Here is a 17,054-nt window from a genome sequence, read left to right as displayed (position 1 = left end):
TTACAGAGAGAGCAAGAACAAGCAGGGGGGACAGTAGAGGGAGAGGGAGAAGCAGGCTCCCTGCCGAGCAGAGAGCCCGATGCGGGGCTCGATCCCAGGACCCTGAGATCATGACCTGAGCCGAAGGCAGACGCTTAACCATCTGAGCCACCCAGGCGCCCCCAGTTTCTAGATTTGAATATAGTCCTGTATCGTTGTCGGTTTTCCTTACTTTGATCACTGTATCGTGGACATGTAAGGTCATGTCCTTGTTTTTAGGAACTTCACACTATTTAGGGATAAAGGGATATTATATCTGCAACTTACTCCCAAAGAGTACAGAAAATAATATATATATATATAATATATGCATTATACCTGTGAGTGTACCACTTTCAAAGAATCTTCAGTCACACAGAAGGAGGCATACTTGTCCTGTGAATACTGTTGCAGCAATCCTTATGATACTGTCTTTGGCTATTTAGGAAGAGGAAAATATAAATAAACCTACCCTTTATCTCCATTAGTTTGAATTCATTTAATCTCCCCAATAACTAGAAGTAAAAATAACAATATACACCAAGAGAGAGGATTTGGTTTCTTTGCTTTTAAAGAAGTATCTCAAGGGCACCTGGCTGGCTCAGTCAGTAGACCGTGAGTCTTGATCTCAGGGTTGTGAGTTTGGGGTTGAATGTTGAGATTACTTAAAAATAAAGTCTTGGGGCGCCTGGGTGGCTCAGTCGGTTAAGCGTCTGCCTTCGGCTCAGGTTATGATCCCAGGGTCCTGGATTCCAGCCCCGCATCGGGCTCCCTGCTCAGCAGGAAGCCTGGTTCTCCCTCTCCCACTCCCCCTGCTTGTGTTCCTCTCTCACTGTCTCTTTCTCTGTCTGTCAAATAAAAAATAAAATCTTAAAAAAATATATTTCAGGGGCGCCTGGATGGCTCAGTCGTTAAGTGTCTGCCTTCAGCTCAGGCCATGATCTCAGGTTCCTGGGATCGAGCCCCACATCGGGCTCCCTGCTCAGCGGGGAGCCTGCTTCTCCCTCTCCCTCTGCCTCTCCCCCTGCTTGTGCTCTCTCTCTTTGTCAAATAAATAAATAAAGTCTTTAAAAAAATGAAAATAAATATTTCAGAATTAGCATGTATGTTTTTTACCTACCCCATACTTTGTTTCCTGATCCCCCAGTGGATCAATTTCTCCCTTGTGTGTCCTCGTCTGGGTCGTGGACACGTTGGCCCTTAGAAGCCTGAAGGCAGTACTTGTTTCAGAATACTCTCCCCTCTGACTAGATATTATGGACTCTCTCTCCCAAAAGAGAGCTGTGAAAGAGAGCATATTGCACTGAGCAAGAAAGCTAGAAATTTCTGGACATTCAACTTGGCTAGTTATATTCACCTATTTTCTACCTCCTGGCTTGGTTAACCAAGAAAAAAAAAATCCTTAAGACAAAGTTCTCAGGCATTTTCTGACCAAGTTTGACTTTGAGAACATGTCCTCCTTTTCCTCTTCTATAAAGATAAAGAAGAGAGTGAGGGAATATGGCTAAGAGAGGTGGGCCTTGCCTTCCCCCGACCTGACTGAACTTTAAAACTTCTCTACTAATTAAACAACACTGGGCTCTACACTTTGCTTAACCCTGGAAGCTGGTCATCAGCCTTTGACCTCAGTCTTCCCCTCGTCACCAGCTCCCTCCACCACTTTAGCTTTTGGAACCTTAGTCAGATTCAGAGGAAAGAACCAGTTTTCAGAGCGATTGCCTCAGAACACAGTATCTCCACTCTCTGCCCGGCCCTGTGGAAGATTAGCAACCATGTTTTCCAGTGGGATAGGAACTGTAGCTGCTGGAAAAAGGTAAGAGAGGCAAGTTTTCTCTTTTGCATGCCCTCATTGGGTTTTTTGACCTTCGAAGTTCTCCTGAGGATGGCTTCGAAACCTTGGAGAAAACCAGGCCCTCTCCCTGGTAGTAACAGTAAAAATGTGTTTGGAAGACGTCATTCCAAGTGCCCTCCCTCCCACCCCCTCTTGGGGTAAGCCACACCTTGGGTTCTTAGCCCAAGAAACAAAGGGGATATCTTCCCCTCCCCAGAGATGCTGTGCAAGCGCCAGCCCTCACAGCAGCCCAGGAGACTCCAGCGCGGGTTCCCAGGCCTGCCAGACAGCTGAAAAGAGGGAAAATTTAACTGTGAGGATCTCCTAACTCCCTTTTTGCTTCTCTTTCCACTCAGTTGCCCCCACTCCAAGAGCTCAGTGACCTTTGACTGAAGGACAGCAACCCTGTTCCCTTTCCTCACAGTCAGGCCCCCTCCTCCCTCGACACCACACACATTCCCTTCTTGACCTGGGTCGTTGTGGGAGGCTACAGGCGAGGCTGTGGCCCCTCCACCTTGGTTTTCCTTCCCCCCACGAACAACGCTCCCGATCCCCCTCAGCGTCCACTCGGATTGCCCAACGTAGTTGAGGGACAAAAAGGGAAACCAAAGGCAAGCAAGACGGGGAGATGAACGGCAAGGTTCTCTCTCCGCTTCTTCACCCTGCCTTCTATATCTCCCCGAGGGTCTCTGCTTCTCCCCACTCTGTGCCTCTGTTCTTAAAGGGCTGCAGAGCCGGCCTTCCCTCACACAAGGAGCCAAGTACCCCTCAGCTGCCCCCAGCTTCCAGCCAGCCCAACACTCGGCTGCAGACCACCTCCGCGAGTCCTTTCCGCCCTGTGTGTGTATCTTTTTCTGCCAGGGGATGACTGAGAAGACTCCGTACCCACACGGACTCCCAAGTCAGCCAGAGGAAGCTCCCGGGCCACCCTGTCTTTGTACAAAAATATTACAAGCTTTTCTCCTGGTGTGCCTGAGTGTTCCAGTTCTCCTAATTTGCCAGTAGCATGATCTCATTTTTTTAAAAAGTAAGATTAATTTCATTGGCTTTTAGTGAACCCATGTTGGAAGCATTAAAATTTGCAGGCAGAGAAATGATGAAGGCCTAAGGCTGTGAGAGAGCAGGACACAGAGCTCTTTGAATCCAGGGTCTGAAGACTGAGGGTGAAAGGGAGGAATGGGGGGGAGACTCCCGGTCTCTGGCTTGGACGTCAGCCGGCAGGAGGCTCCCATTTGCTGAGCTGGAGGATGGAGGAGGAGAAGCAGTGGGTGGGGGAGACTTACAAGGACAATCTGGTCGTATTTCCCTAAGGAAGCTTCAGGCCGTCCAGGTGGAATTATCTGGCCCCTGCTCGGAGGGCGGGGCCGGGCTGGAGCTGGAGGCCTGCGGAGGCTTCGCCCTGTTCACCCCTTCTTTTTTTTTTTTTTTTTAAAAGATTTTATTTATTTATTTGTCAGAGAGAGACAGAGCACAAGCAGGGAGAGCGGCAGGCAGAGGGAGAAGCAGGCTCCCCACTGAGCAGGGAGCCCGATGTGGGACTAGATCCCAGGACCCTGGGATCATGACCTGAGCCGAAGGCAGCCACTTAACCGACTGAGCCACCCAGGCATCCCCTATTCACCCCTTCTTACCCCTGTTGTATTACTGAAATCTCTGCTGCATCAACCCAAATCTCCAACCCTTTCACATCCCGGAGGCCGTTCCTAAACAGCTTCTGTAAAGGGCTCCTCCTAGTGCCCCAGGTCTGCGCTGGGCACTCGGGTTCCCTGCCTGTATATCATGCGTGGGTGTCTCATCTCGCCAGCCGGAAGCTGTGCGTTCTTTATTTCTTCCAGCCTTGGGCCCGCGATGCTTTATAACCATCAGTTGCTGCAATGGTTGATTTTAATTTCAACCTGACTGTGTCCAGGCAAGTGGAGAGATCCACGACCGGACTTGTCCTGGGCCCTTGTACTTTGCGAGGGTTTGGGCCCGCCTCAAACGGCCACACCAGCTGGGCTGGAATCCGGTGTTTTACTGGGGCAAGTCTGTGATGGGCAGCGGGGATCGGGGTTCTCCCAGCCAAGCTTAACTCAGCTTTCTGTCCCCCTATAGGAGGGCATGTCTTCTGTCCTTGCTGCTCATTGGCCTCTGGGGCTGTGTGACCTGTCGCTGGAGCCCCGTGGAGGACATCTGCACAGCCAAGCCTCGGGACATTCCTGTGAATCCCATGTGCATTTACCGGTCTGCAGAGAAGAAGGCAGTCGAGGATGAGGGCGAGGAGCAGAAGATCCCCGAGGCCACCAACCGGCGAGTCTGGGAACTGTCCAGAGCCAATTCGCGCTTCGCCACCGCCTTCTATCAGCACCTGGCGGACTCCAAGAATGACAACGACAATATTTTCCTATCGCCCCTGAGTATCTCCACAGCTTTTGCTATGACCAAGCTGGGGGCCTGTGACAACACCCTCAAGCAGCTGATGGAGGTACAGTCCGGAGCCTTTCTGCCTAGCCTCTTTACTGGACCCCAAGGAAACGTGTGGTCTAGAGCCCAGTAGAGATGTTAGGTGGTATCCCAGTCTCTTTGTGCTTTTCCCCTTTCTCCTTCCTATCCTTTATTCTCCTTTTACCCATGTATTCATTTAGAAGACATGAGCTGAGTATTTATGCTGTGCTGGGTGCTGCTCTTGAAGGAGCTCATACGTGGGGTGGCTGTTGGTCAGGGACTGACCCCACCACGTTAGCCAAGCTCCTCCACCATTTTCTTTTGGCTTCCACAGGTTTTTAAGTTTGATACCATTTCTGAGAAGACGTCTGATCAGGTGCACTTTTTCTTTGCCAAACTGAACTGCCGACTCTATCGAAAAGCCAACAAGTCCTCTGAGTTGGTATCAGCCAACCGCCTTTTTGGAGACAAATCCCTTACCTTCAATGAGACCTATCAGGACATCAGTGAGGTGGTGTACGGAGCCAAGCTCCAGCCCCTGGACTTCAAGGTGAGTTGCAGATGTTGTCCCCGACCTCAGAGTTCTTCGTTTCCCCTCGGAGGTTGAGAAGGTAGAGAAGCAGGATCCAGGATCCAAATGAACTATGGGCTATGAGCTATGCTAGTTGAAGGCAGGTTGGGGGTGGGGAGTGACTAGAAGTCAGCACCCCTGGACTTGCTTGAAACCTGAGAAATCAATGGTATCTATGGCTTAGATTGCGGTGGCTTCTCTGAAAAAGTTGCATAAATAATAAATTCTTCATGTTATCCACCAAGATGCCAATCCTACAAGATACCTTATTTAATTTTTAAAAATTACCAGGATCAAATAAAATTGGTGTATGGTGTGTGTCATATTCTCCTCTTGGAGATTCATGAAACACCTGAGCCTAGTAAGTTTTCTGAGAAGTCCTGCAACAAAGAAGTCTATTGGCTTTATTCAATCAGCATTTCTCCTTTTTTATTTTTATTTTTTTGACCACATAGGCATCCTTCCTGCCCCTCACCCCTGCATAACTCACTAGCTTCTGGATATGTCAGAAAAATAACATTTTGTTTTCTTTTTCCCCGACTATTTTCCTCTTTTCTGTTCCTTTATTTCTGTTTCTCTTTCTTTCTCTTTCTTCTATTAATATTTACTAACCATCTGGAAGATTCATGGCATATTTATACTAGATATGTAAGTTCTCCCCAATCTGGGTTAGAGTGGGAAACGGTATGAAAGGGCAAAGGGCTGATGAATAAAATGAAATGTTGTGTGGGGAAGTGGAGAAGCCCACTGAAAGCACAGGTGGATAGGTTTGTTTCCTATTCTCCTCAGGAAAATGCAGAGCAGTCCAGAATGTTCATCAACAAATGGGTATCCAATAAGACCGAAGGGCGTATCACTGATGTCGTGCCACAGGATGCCATCAACGAGCTCACAGTCCTGGTGCTGGTCAACACCATTTACTTCAAGGTACTCAAAATGGCCCTGGAGAGACCCAGAGGACTTCCTCTTGTCCTCCCGCTCACCTGCTTTCACACCATTAGGCATTAGATAGGTCCTCTCTGAGAAACGGTCCATGCATGGCCTGGGCAGAAATACAAATTTATTGAGAGTCTAGAACCATGTCTAGGGCCATGGCTGCTGGCCTGAAGTCCAGGGGGGCCTGGCCGTGCCTCTGGGCCCAAGGAAGAGTGTACGCACTCACAAATTTAGCAAAGTATGTGTGGGGATGAACTCTCATACATGTGTGACCATTTTTGCTATCCAGTTAACTCCATTTTGAAATCTGGAACAACATGATAGACTCTGCTGACAGTCCTCGGTGATGAGATTTTCTCCATCATCTGGAGCAGCTTCAATAGTGATTCAAAGTTCCCCTTGCCCGAGGCTTCTGAGCCCCCCGGTGCCAGGCTCACCCCAAATTTTGCAGAGTCCTGTGATTTGTGCGGATGGCTTTGTCTTTCTCAGAGTCGAGAGTTCTAAAGGCTGCTCCAAATTGAGACATGTGGGAAGGAGACTGAGGGGGAGGGTACTGGGAATAAACAGACCATTGATCCTCAGGAGGGCCACAGGTTTAAGACGGGGGGACCTGGGGCACATTTGCCCATCATGGGTCGTGCTCCACATGCCCTCTCACCCCGCACGGAGCCCAGGAGTTCAGCCAGTCCCTGCTGTTGCCAGCCACTCTGTCTCTTGGGGTTTCCCTCTCCCCCAGCGTGGAGAAGGTTATAGTTACCCAATATGTATTGCCCTTTAAGGTTTACAGAACACCTTGCTGTTTATTAGCCCTCTTTATTCTCATAAGATCGTCAATGAGACCTTGGGCCTCTCAGACAGATTACTTAGCTTAAGTCCTGCCTCTTCCATTTCTGCTGTGTGAACTCAGGTGAGTTACCGGAGACCTTTCTGTGCATCTCTAAAATGGGAATAATGATGCACCTCCCTCATGGGTTTCCTGCCCCTTGACCCCTGAAGAAGTGAGTGTAGCTGAAATGCTTAGAGCAGCGCCTAGCACACCGTAAGCATCCCGCCAATACTAGCCATCTCCAGCTCCTCATTTTACAGGCCAGGACCCACCACTCCAAGAGTTAAATGACTTGTCCCCAAATCAACCAGCCAGAATAGGACAAGGAATGGTAGGTACAACTCAGAAATTTCAGAGGGATGTCTTGTATCCCAGGGTTCCTCCGTTTTTGAGCAGGAAGTTAGCCAGGACTCACCCTCTGCCAGGCAGGGCTCCGGGACAACCCCCTGGGTTATTATCTGTGTCTGGCCTTCATTTATCAGGGGCGGAGCCCCGCCCTTTGGAGGATGGCCCTTGAGAAAGGCAGGTGGGAGGCAGAAAGCAAAAGACAATTAGATTTAAACTCAAAAAGACGCTTGTGAAGAGGCCAGTAGGTTGTTCTGGGTTTTAGTTTTTTATTTTTCTGGTTATAAAGCAAATAAACAGCCACTGCTGAAAATCCGGGAAATACAGAAAAGTTCACAGAAAAAAACCACTCATAATTCCATCACTCTGCCATAGTCACTGTAAGCCTTTTCATGCATAGCCTCTAATCTTTTCTCCTACTAATTCTGCCTGCATATTAGGGTGATAAAATAATGTGACTATTTCCCACGTCAGCATTCTCCTATGGAGGGTTTTGGTCTTCTCGCTGTGATTCTCCCACTTGCTGTCTCCCCCCCCCCAATCCCTGCCACCCCCAGGGCCTGTGGAAGTCAAAGTTCAGTCTTGAGAACACAAGGAAGGAACTGTTCTACAAGGCTGATGGGGAGTCGTGTTTGGCGTCCATGATGTACCAGGAAGGCAAGTTCCGCTATCGGCGAGTGGCCGAAGGCACCCAGGTGCTCGAGCTGCCCTTCAAGGGTGATGACATCACCATGGTGCTCATCCTGCCCAAGCCCGAGAAGAGCCTGGCCAAGGTGGAGCAGGAGCTCACCCCGGAGATGCTGCAGGAGTGGCTGGATGAGATGGCAGAGACCTTGCTGGTGGTCCACATGCCCCGCTTCCGCATCGAGGACAGCTTCAGTGTGAAGGAGCAGCTGCAAGACATGGGCCTTGTGGACCTGTTCAACCCTGAGAAGTCCAGGCTCCCAGGTTAGCCTAGGAAGGGCGTTTCTCTTCCCTCGGCCTCCCAAGGCGGTCTGAGCAAAGGTGAAAGAATTGGGGAAAGAGTAGAAAAGAGCAATGGGTCAGGAGTAGAGCAAGGGTTCTACTGCTAACTCAGGGAGACCCTTCCTTCCCAAGGTCTGGTTCCTCTTCCGTATCCTGGGGACTTTGCACCTGGATGTCCAGGAACCCAGCTAGCACTGGAATGCTTGGAGACCGTAACTGGTGTGGGGGATGGGACCAAGTAGAGAAGACCTCGAAAAGACATCAGAATTCAAAGCAAAGATATGATTCAGAGCTGGGGACATCTTGGTCCCACACAATAGGCATAGCTGATGTTGAACAGCCTGATGTTCCAAAGGGCTCATGAGTTTTCCCTCAAGTCACTTGGACAACAGATGCAGCCAACCTTCCCCAGCTGTGAGACTTCAGCAAGTGTTCCGCGGTCTTGGTTCCTACAGTCTACCATTCTTTAAAAATATGCATTAAAATATCTTTTTACAAAAGAAGTTTACAATGTCAGGTAATTGAATTTACCTTTAATGGGCTGCCTATGAACTAGATCTAACCAGGGGCCCCTGGCTGGCTCAGATGGAAAAGAGCATGTGGCTCTTGATCTCAGGGCCGTGAGTTTGAGCCCCACATTGGGTGTAGAGATTAAATAAAAGTTGAAAAAAAAATTAAACTAGGTCTAACCAACTTCTCTCTTGAAAACGTTGCCAGACTGGAAAGAAAGACATTCCTACTAGGTGGGGTGAGTTTCTCTTTAAGAACAGAGTCCCCTGCCCCCTTCCAAGAGCTGAAGCGTGAGATTACATTCACAGGAGCCAGGCTGAAAAAGCCTAAAGGACTTTATTCTTTTAAACATGCATTTATTTATTTAGGGAGTATCATTAGGTGAGGGTTCAGGATTTTTATTTAAAAAAAAAAAAAAGCCCCAAAGGACCTCTTAATTCAAACTGAATTCCTTTTTGTGGGTTGAAGCCGACTTTCTCCTATTTCACAGAAACTTCTCTGGTCTTCCTTCTAGGTATTATCGCAGAGGGCCGGAGCGACCTCTATGTCTCACAGGCATTCCATAAGGCCTTTCTTGAGGTGGGTACACCTTCCTTTGCTGTCACTTCCTTTTCCAGTATATCAATATCTCATGTGATTTGTAACTAGGGACTTCTTGCTCTGCTGGGTCTATGGTCTTCCAGCAGGTATGTGAACAGCAGGACACAACTGGGGAAAAAGGCATGTTTCCAGTGTCCCTCAAACCGCAGATGTGTAGCCCCCTCCTCCATGAGGCCTCCCCAAGACAGCCCTCCCCTGAAGCCCTCATGGTCCCATTGTTCCACCCTCCCTCCCACTACTTCTCCTGAAGCAGGTCAAACATTTAGGGGGAGGGTGACACAGGAAAAGAAGCCAACAAAGGCTACAAAGGTTTCGGAAGGAAGGCAGAATAATTGTCACGAGAGTGAGGAGATGCAATAGCTTGAAAAAAAGGGTTATAGTCTGAGAACATAGTGTCGTTATTATAATTCCAACAAAGGAGGAGAACCAGGAGAGTGGGCACTCACGGAAACCCAGGGAGGAGTTTTAAGGAAACAGAAAGCATCTAGTAACAAGATTGAAAATTGGCCATAGGTTACCATTCCCTGAGGAATTTAGACAGAACAGTGGGGGCACAGGCCTGATTGTGACAGCTGAAGAGCAAATGGAGGGTAAAGAAGAGGAGCTGAGGAGAGTGGATCATGTCCTAAAGTGTGTTCTAAAGCACTAGAACTCTACGCTGCAAAGAACAAAGTTTGGTGGTCAAGTAAATGTGTATCCTCTTCTTGGGAAATTAACAATGCACACTAAGAAGCCCCACAGTGGAAAAACTGGTTCAATATTGCTTAACCTGCTGGAGGGAAGGTGGGGGGGGGGTGATGAGTGAAATAGGTGTTGGGGATGAAGGAGGGCACTTGCCGTGATGAGCACCAGGTAATGCATGCAATTGTTGAATCACTATATTGTGCACCTGAAACTAATATAACACTGTACGTTAACTGACTGGAATTAAAATAAAAACTTAAAAAAATATATTGCTTAACCTAGTGTTTCCCCAACTCAGGTGCCCGTGGAACCCTTTACTAGAGTAATAGCTATGTAAAGCCTGTCAGAATTCTGGTTCTCAAATACTGAACTATGGACCAGTAGCACTAGTTCAGTGAGGAGCTTGACTCTTGGGGAATCCAGGACGGGGCCTGAGAATCAGCATATTTACAAAGCTCCTCAGGAGATTTAAATCCACAACCAGGTTTGGGAAGCACTGTCCTCTGGGGGAACCGGGCTATGAGGAAAAGGGGATGGCCGCTGTTAGAGACTGCCACGGATTGAGGAAACCGCAAAGAAAGAAGGTTACAGTCAAAGGAGAAAGGTTTCAGAGCATGGTGCTGGTAAATATAGTGGCAGAGTCCAAGCTCAGTGAGAAAATGTCAGGAGGGAAGTGGAGGGATCAAAGAGCAGAAGGAAAGCAGAATAATTGTCACGAGAGTGAGGAGATGCAATAGCTTGAAAAAAAAGGTTACAGTCTGAGAACATAGTGTCATTATTATAATTTCAAAGGTAGAACAAGTCTGAGAGATGGCAAGTTCAAGGCATGGCCGTGGGACTGGTTTGCTTAAGTAGAGTGAAGGTAATGCTCATTGGGGTTGATGAGATGAAAGGAAGGGGAGTTAGTGTGTTGACTGGGCCTCCTACCAAGATAGGTAATTGTCTGCATCCAATGATAGCAGGAGTTAGGGTGGGCAGGAAGGCTGTGAGTGAGGTGCGCAAATCCTCAACGTGGGGATATAATCCATAGGCCCACAGATGTCGTGACCTGCAGGACAACAGCAAGAGCAGAGGCCTGTATCTTTAAGGTATCGAGATCAGACCTAGGGGTTTGAGAGGAGTACTGAATTAGTGGTTTTGGAAGTTGTACAAAAGTCACTACTGACCCCCCTCTTCCACATGGATTATGAAGGTTAGTACACTTAGGAAGAGGGCGAGGGAAGCTATGTCCTCAGTGTTTTAACTCTGATTGAAAAATCCTCCTCTAAGGACCCTAAATAGAAGAAGTCAACTCAGACACCCTTGAGGGCTTTGAGTTCCCGTTAGGAAAAAGCAGAGGTTTGGATTCATTTTATCCCCCTTAGCCCACTAAACGATGGTGCAAAGTTCCTCCAACAACAAGAGCAAAGTTCCTCTTGGAACAAAGTTGTTCCCCTTGGAAACCTTGGGAACCCAATATACAGGACCCCAACTGATTGTAGATCTCCTGGGAAGCCATTAGAAGCCAGTGTCTGATTTGAATAAGATGATCGTGGTCTTGCAAAAGCTCCAGGCCGCTCACAGATCCAGTCCTAGAATGACCATGAAACAGCACGGGGAGATGGGGGCATAGGATAGTAAGGAAGCAGGGAAGAAGAGTGACAGGGAGAGAATATCTTCAACCAGCTCCACAAAGCTCAGGGATCTGAAGTGCTTCCATTAAGAGGCAGGGACAGAGTTTTGGTGATATTCTGGGTCCCCAAGCAAAATTTTCTGAAGGTGTCTCTCTGGCAATTCAGCTTATCAGCAATTTAAAATACCAATGTGTCAGACCATTACTCCAAAAAATACTCACCTCATTCAGCTAGAGGACCCTTGTCTTTTCATAGGCCCAACGTCCTGAGTGGCTGCTTGGGGTAGTTCTATCTGGGATCTTGATGCCCCAAGAGTGAAACTATCTCAACTACAGAGTTCTGATCTTGAGTCAAAGTCCCTTCTAGCATCTGGTACAAGGTAACCCTCCTGCCATACCCTGCACGATGGGGCCGGCCGGAAACGCGGCAGCCTGCTGAACGTGCGCATTCCTGGCTCAGGAGTTACCTGAATGGAACCCTTGCTCTTACGCAGCACGAGGCTTGGAGGAACACAGGTGCTCACCTCAGTATTCATCGGCTGAAACAATGAGTAAAAGTCGCGTTCTGGCGGGAACGCCACCTGACCCGAGGGTACTTCCCCCCGGAAGACAGCATTCTGAGGAAGGGCTGTGTCTGTGCGTGACCTCCCGCCTCCGAGGAACCGCAGGGCAGGTAACGCAGCCGTTGTGTCTCCTCTGTGGTCTGCAGGTCAATGAGGAGGGCAGCGAAGCTGCAGCAAGTACTGTCGTCGGCATCGCCGGCCGTTCGCTGAACTCCAGCAGGGTGACCTTCAAGGCCAACAGGCCCTTCCTCGTTCTCATAAGGGAGGTTGCTCTGAACACTATCATCTTCATGGGCAGAGTGGCCAACCCTTGTGATCACTGAAGTGTTCTTTATTTTTTGTACCTCTTCCTATTTTGGTTTGTGACAGAAGTAAAAATAAACACAACTACTCCCAGTTATGAATGGATTTTGCCACATGAAGTGAAGACAAGAGGAGGAGAAACGGATAGAGATGCTGGTGGGCATTTGGTCAAGCGAGCACTTTCAATTGTTCTCTACCAGTGAGCACACCTGGGTCAGGAAAGTGAAGGAGGGGGGCGCCTGGCTGGTTCAGTCAGCTAAGCCTCCCGCTCTCACTTTCAGCTCAGCTCATGATCTCAGGGTAGTGAGATCGAGCCCCGAGGCCCACACAGGGCTCTGCACCTGGCAGAGTCTGCTTCTCTCTCTCCCTCTGCTCCCCCACCTCCATGCTCGCTTGTGCACATGCTCTCTCTCTTAAAATAAAGAAATAAATAAAATCTTAAAAAAAAAAAAAAGAAAGTGATGGAGGGAAATACGTTACTGCTGCATCTTGAAAGATGGTAGGATGGTAGGCATGCCGAAAGGGCAGGGGGAGCCTGAAATGTCCATATTCCCATCATACTAAAAAAAAAAAAAAAATCCAAAAATTGTAAAAGAATCAATCTCTATAAACAGAAAAACCAGATAGTCAAATCTGAGTATTAAACCATTTAATTCTCAAACCACTCACATGCATAATGTTCTTTTACACAGTGTTAAAATAAAGAGGAAAATGTATTTTTATACAAACAGAATTTCAAGTATACATTAATAGACTTTTCAAATTACTAACCAAGTTGCTAAGATTTCATTCACATTGTTCTTAAAGCTGTTCAACGAGAAAGCTTTTGCTAAACTGCTTTAAATATGTTTATATAAACCCATATCTTCACTCTTTTTCTGACTCTCCCTCCCCCCAACCCCAGTCTCGGCCCGCCCTCCTGCCCTCCCCCCTCCCCCGACACGACAGGGCTTCTGGGGCTCTAGGAGACATGCAACCCCACCAAGGACTATTGGCTTGTCATCAGGGGAAGGACAGAATCCACAGGAGGAGAGACTGAGAACACCTGTCAAATTAAGGGAGAGAACAAATCTAATATTTAGAAATGACACAAATCAGAATATCTTATAGCCTTTATGTTTTCACCTTTTTCCTTAAAGAAATCTCAGCCTCCCACAAAACAACCTAGAAGTTTCTGACAATTTGGTAGCTGAGCAAATAACTTAATATTGGGTATTGTCCCCAGGGAAACTTCTCCAATCAGGGTAGGCATTTTAAACTTCATTTTGGTTGTTTCTTTTTTTCCCTTTGGCAGGGGGTGGGGACAGCTTAAAAATGGGTAGGATTTGTGTGTTGACATTAAGGAATTTGGTTAATTTCACAGGGTCTGGCAGGAGTTCTCCCTCCTCAACTCTCCTCCTGAAGTAATCTGGCTTCAGGGCCAGGAACAGCCACTCTCCTTAGGAATTAAAGTGCATTTGTTCAGTACAAGGGGGGTGAGGGGAGGTGCGGTTTACACTTAAGTGATAATGATTAAAAGAGGGTGGGGTGAGAGAAAATCCTATTCCTATATATAGGTATTTATAATTAAGGTCATAATAAAAACAGATATTCTCTAAGGAAATAAGATGCACGAACCCAGGCCAGCACCCTCAGAGGTGGAAGAGTGCTCGCCTGGCTCACTGACTTTTCTGAGGCATCTTTATTAATGGTGTAATAGCTTCAGATGAAAGACACAAACCTCAAATGTTTGTTTTTTCAAAGGGAAAAAACAGACTGGTAGGTTCTTATAGTTTAAAACTCTACCTCATTCCCTTTCAGGGATAACAACATTTTAGAAATTGATTGTCTGTTTTAATATGAATCTTTGATTAGCAAGTTGTGAAAAAAATGTTACCTAAGTTTGTCACTTACAAATACTACGGTAGCCTTTAAAAACACAGGAAGGGGGGGCATGTTGATCCTTGCTATCGGTATCAGGTGAGGGGAAGAGAAATTGTCCTATAATCTCTTTATTTGATAGCTACCACCAGGACCTTATTTTCTGACTATTTTCCTTGAAATGCTTTACTATTTCTTGGGGGACAAACCCAAGAGTTTTCCAAAGAGAAGTAAATGCTACATTATTAGCTGTATGAAGAAGTGATGGGCTCAAGATGAGAAGGGGGGAAATGGTCCTGGGTTCTGGCCTCTGAGTCCAGTGTGATCTGCTTTTCACAGTGACCAGTGGGAAGGCACAGTGCCAGGGACAGGTAGATGGGGGACAGTTGTCACCCACCATATAAGCACCATAGAGAACAGGTGGACAGATTTCTTTCAGACCATGTCCATCTGAAGGAAACCACATTTCAGCTACCTTGATTTTTCTATCTTTAAACCCTCAGCCTTCTCTTCTCCTCCCAGGGGCAGAGCGTGAGTGAGTCCCAACCCTGAATGATGAGGAGCCAGGAAATCTAAGTGCTCTTCCAAATGTACTTCTCCCTTTACTCACTTAGGCTAACATGCCAAAGATGGAGAGTTCTGGTTTTAAGATTCCTTAAAGGAGAGGCCATTGGTTCCTTACTGAATTGGCAGATCTCTTCAAGTTCCGCCATTAGATCACAAAATAACGCAACGGGCTAAAACTGTGAACACAGACCAGAGCAGATAAAAAGGTAATGGACTGAGAGAGAACACATTTCTCTAGTTTGGGAATGTTTTTCTTTTGTTGAGTAGGGGGAGGGTGGTGAAACTGTAATCAGACTAGCATTTGTGTAGCTGTTTCTGAAAGGACTCCTTAGAAGTTGAAGAGGAATCAGCAAGCCAATCCAGTGGGGCAGACAACTTGACTGAACTTCACAGTTCTGACAGAGAATTCCTGTAGGGGATTTGTTTCATTCCTTGCTTAAAATATAGAACAAGTTTATATATTTTGTACCGTTACTGCCCCATCCTCCTCGTCTACTCCCCCCCTCCACCCAGGAATCATAAAATCCAGTGCAGTGTGATTTGCATAAAGTTCAACAATGGTTCACAGTACTCCACAATCCTCCTCAGTATGACACCCTAACGCACTACTCTCTGGATGCATGCAAGTCCCAAAGGCTACTGTTTTTCTATTCCACCCCATATCGAGAAGCCTTCATAAATTTTCTAAGGCATAGGAGGCATTTTCTCTAAAAGACATTGCAGCATTTACATGCAATGTAAACAGCCAGGCCTCCATTTATTTTAATGAAATGTCAAGGCCTGATGCTAATTCAGTCCTCTGCACTAGCCAATCTTTCCATCTAACTGATTTTTCTTCTTGAACACACCGTGACCTATTTGAAATTTAAAGTATCAATTATTGTAGGCAATATATGAATGAAAATTTCTATGGTGCCCAGAATTCTCTCAGAAAAGAGACTGCTATAACTGAACTTGCTCTTAAACAAAAATTTCTATCATGAACGAGAAATCACTTGGTAGCTAATCAGTTTGAATGGGGCGGCGGGGGGGGGGGGGGGGGGGGTGGTGTCTCACTTGTAAGGTAATCAAACTGTTCTCCCCTTCCCATTACCACATGCGAAGTTGCCACGGGCAGGGCAGGCATTTTTACTACCTGGGGTGGGGAGAAAGAAAGATGTGGAACCTCACTTAGGAATTACCAGGTTAGGTCTCTGACATCCCGGAATAAAGATACTAAAATGACTCATTTCACATTTCATGTAAAATTCAGAAATATTTAAGCCTTAGCTAGTGCATTTCATTCACAAAAAATACAAACACAAAACCCCCCAAAAAACAAACAAACAAAAAAACCCCAAGGAAAAGTGAAAGTCACTTTACATTGAAATCCCACTTAGAAGACAGGCTAAGAGACAAATAATCAAATGTATCACCATCACCCCCAGGAAGGATCCTTCTCTTTTCCCATTAACTTTAATAATACTTCTTGTTTATTTTACAAATAGAAATCATCCTAGGTGGCTTGGGCTTGGCCTTTTAATAAGTTCAAGTGCTCTATTTTAGCTAGCAGAGTTGAGAAATCTCCACTCAAATCACATAATGCAAAGAAAAGAGGATTCTAGAGACCAGACTCTGAAAATGTTTTGCTTACTTATGCACACCTTGTATTTGGTATAGAGACGAAACTGGATGGATGGTAACATCTCTCTCCAGAATTACTTTGAGGACAAATGGATGATCCATTTTACCACCTGAGCCTTGGCCCACTTTAAACTCAGAGCCATGCTGGGATAGCAATAAAGGTATCTTATGACACAAAAAGAACCAGATTGAGGTTATCCTGCCGGAGACCACTCAAGAATACCTGGCCAGTGATTCTCAACCTTGGTTGCCCACTAGGATCAGCTCGGGAGCTTTTAAAGCCCAAGTTGCACAGCAGACCAATTCAACATGAGGGTCCGGCAGGGGCCCCAGGCAACAGTCATTTTTTACATGTCCCACATGATTCTAATGCACAGCCAAGATGGAAAACTACTGGCTTAGGGTCAACTGGCTCTGTAATAAAAAGCATTCAGGCCAGTGTTCACTCAAGCCAGAGGGAAGAAAGGTAAGACTCCATGCTTCCTCTCAGATTCACAGATTTAATATGCGCCCCAAAGACATGGCTAGGCATTTCTCACTTTTTTGTTTTGTTTTTAAATAAATCACTTTGGCTGTAACAGGTCACACTGCCAACAGTAAATTTCGGATTTAGGTAAGTCTGCATTTAAGTATGTGTTATAGCAAAACACCTGGGGACAGGCCTAGAACAGACTTGGCACAAAAAGATAAGCCAGAGGGAAGAAGTTTCCTAAGCAGGAGTTAATTCCTGAGTCTAGGATATTAGCATGGCTTATAAAATGACAATTATTCTACAGTTAGAATAACAATAGCTGGGCAGCTCTTTCCCCCGTGCT

General features: G+C 46.7%; 1 protein-coding gene across 1 annotated transcript; it reads left to right on the top strand.

Moving 5' to 3' along the window:
• The first annotated feature begins 1,650 nt into the window (after positions 1-1,650).
• SERPINC1 (serpin family C member 1) lies at positions 1,651-12,631 on the top strand. Its single transcript, XM_032393460.1, has 7 exons — positions 1,651-1,831; positions 3,944-4,313; positions 4,608-4,823; positions 5,634-5,771; positions 7,509-7,899; positions 8,942-9,006; positions 12,033-12,631. The coding sequence occupies exons 1-7, from the start codon at positions 1,791-1,793 to the stop codon at positions 12,207-12,209; spliced, it is 1,398 nt and encodes a 465-aa protein (XP_032249351.1). The 5' UTR covers positions 1,651-1,790; the 3' UTR covers positions 12,210-12,631.
• The last annotated feature ends 4,423 nt before the right edge of the window (positions 12,632-17,054 follow it).

The sequence above is a fragment of the Phoca vitulina genome, unplaced genomic scaffold (genome assembly GCF_004348235.1).
Source record: "Phoca vitulina isolate PV1807 unplaced genomic scaffold, GSC_HSeal_1.0 scaffold73, whole genome shotgun sequence".
Taxonomy (NCBI): domain Eukaryota; kingdom Metazoa; phylum Chordata; class Mammalia; order Carnivora; family Phocidae; genus Phoca; species Phoca vitulina.
This window is presented reverse-complemented; position numbering and strand designations above follow the sequence as displayed.

Bases quoted from the DNA above. Each gene is read 5' to 3' on its own strand.
- SERPINC1 (XM_032393460.1), top strand. From the start codon at position 1,791: ATGTTTTCCAGTGGGATAGGAACTGTAGCTGCTGGAAAAAG. The intron at 4,824-5,633 runs GTGAGTTGCAGA...TATTCTCCTCAG, and splicing joins TCCAGCCCCTGGACTTCAAG to GAAAATGCAGAGCAGTCCAG. The intron at 9,007-12,032 runs GTGGGTACACCT...TGTGGTCTGCAG, and splicing joins TCCATAAGGCCTTTCTTGAG to GTCAATGAGGAGGGCAGCGA.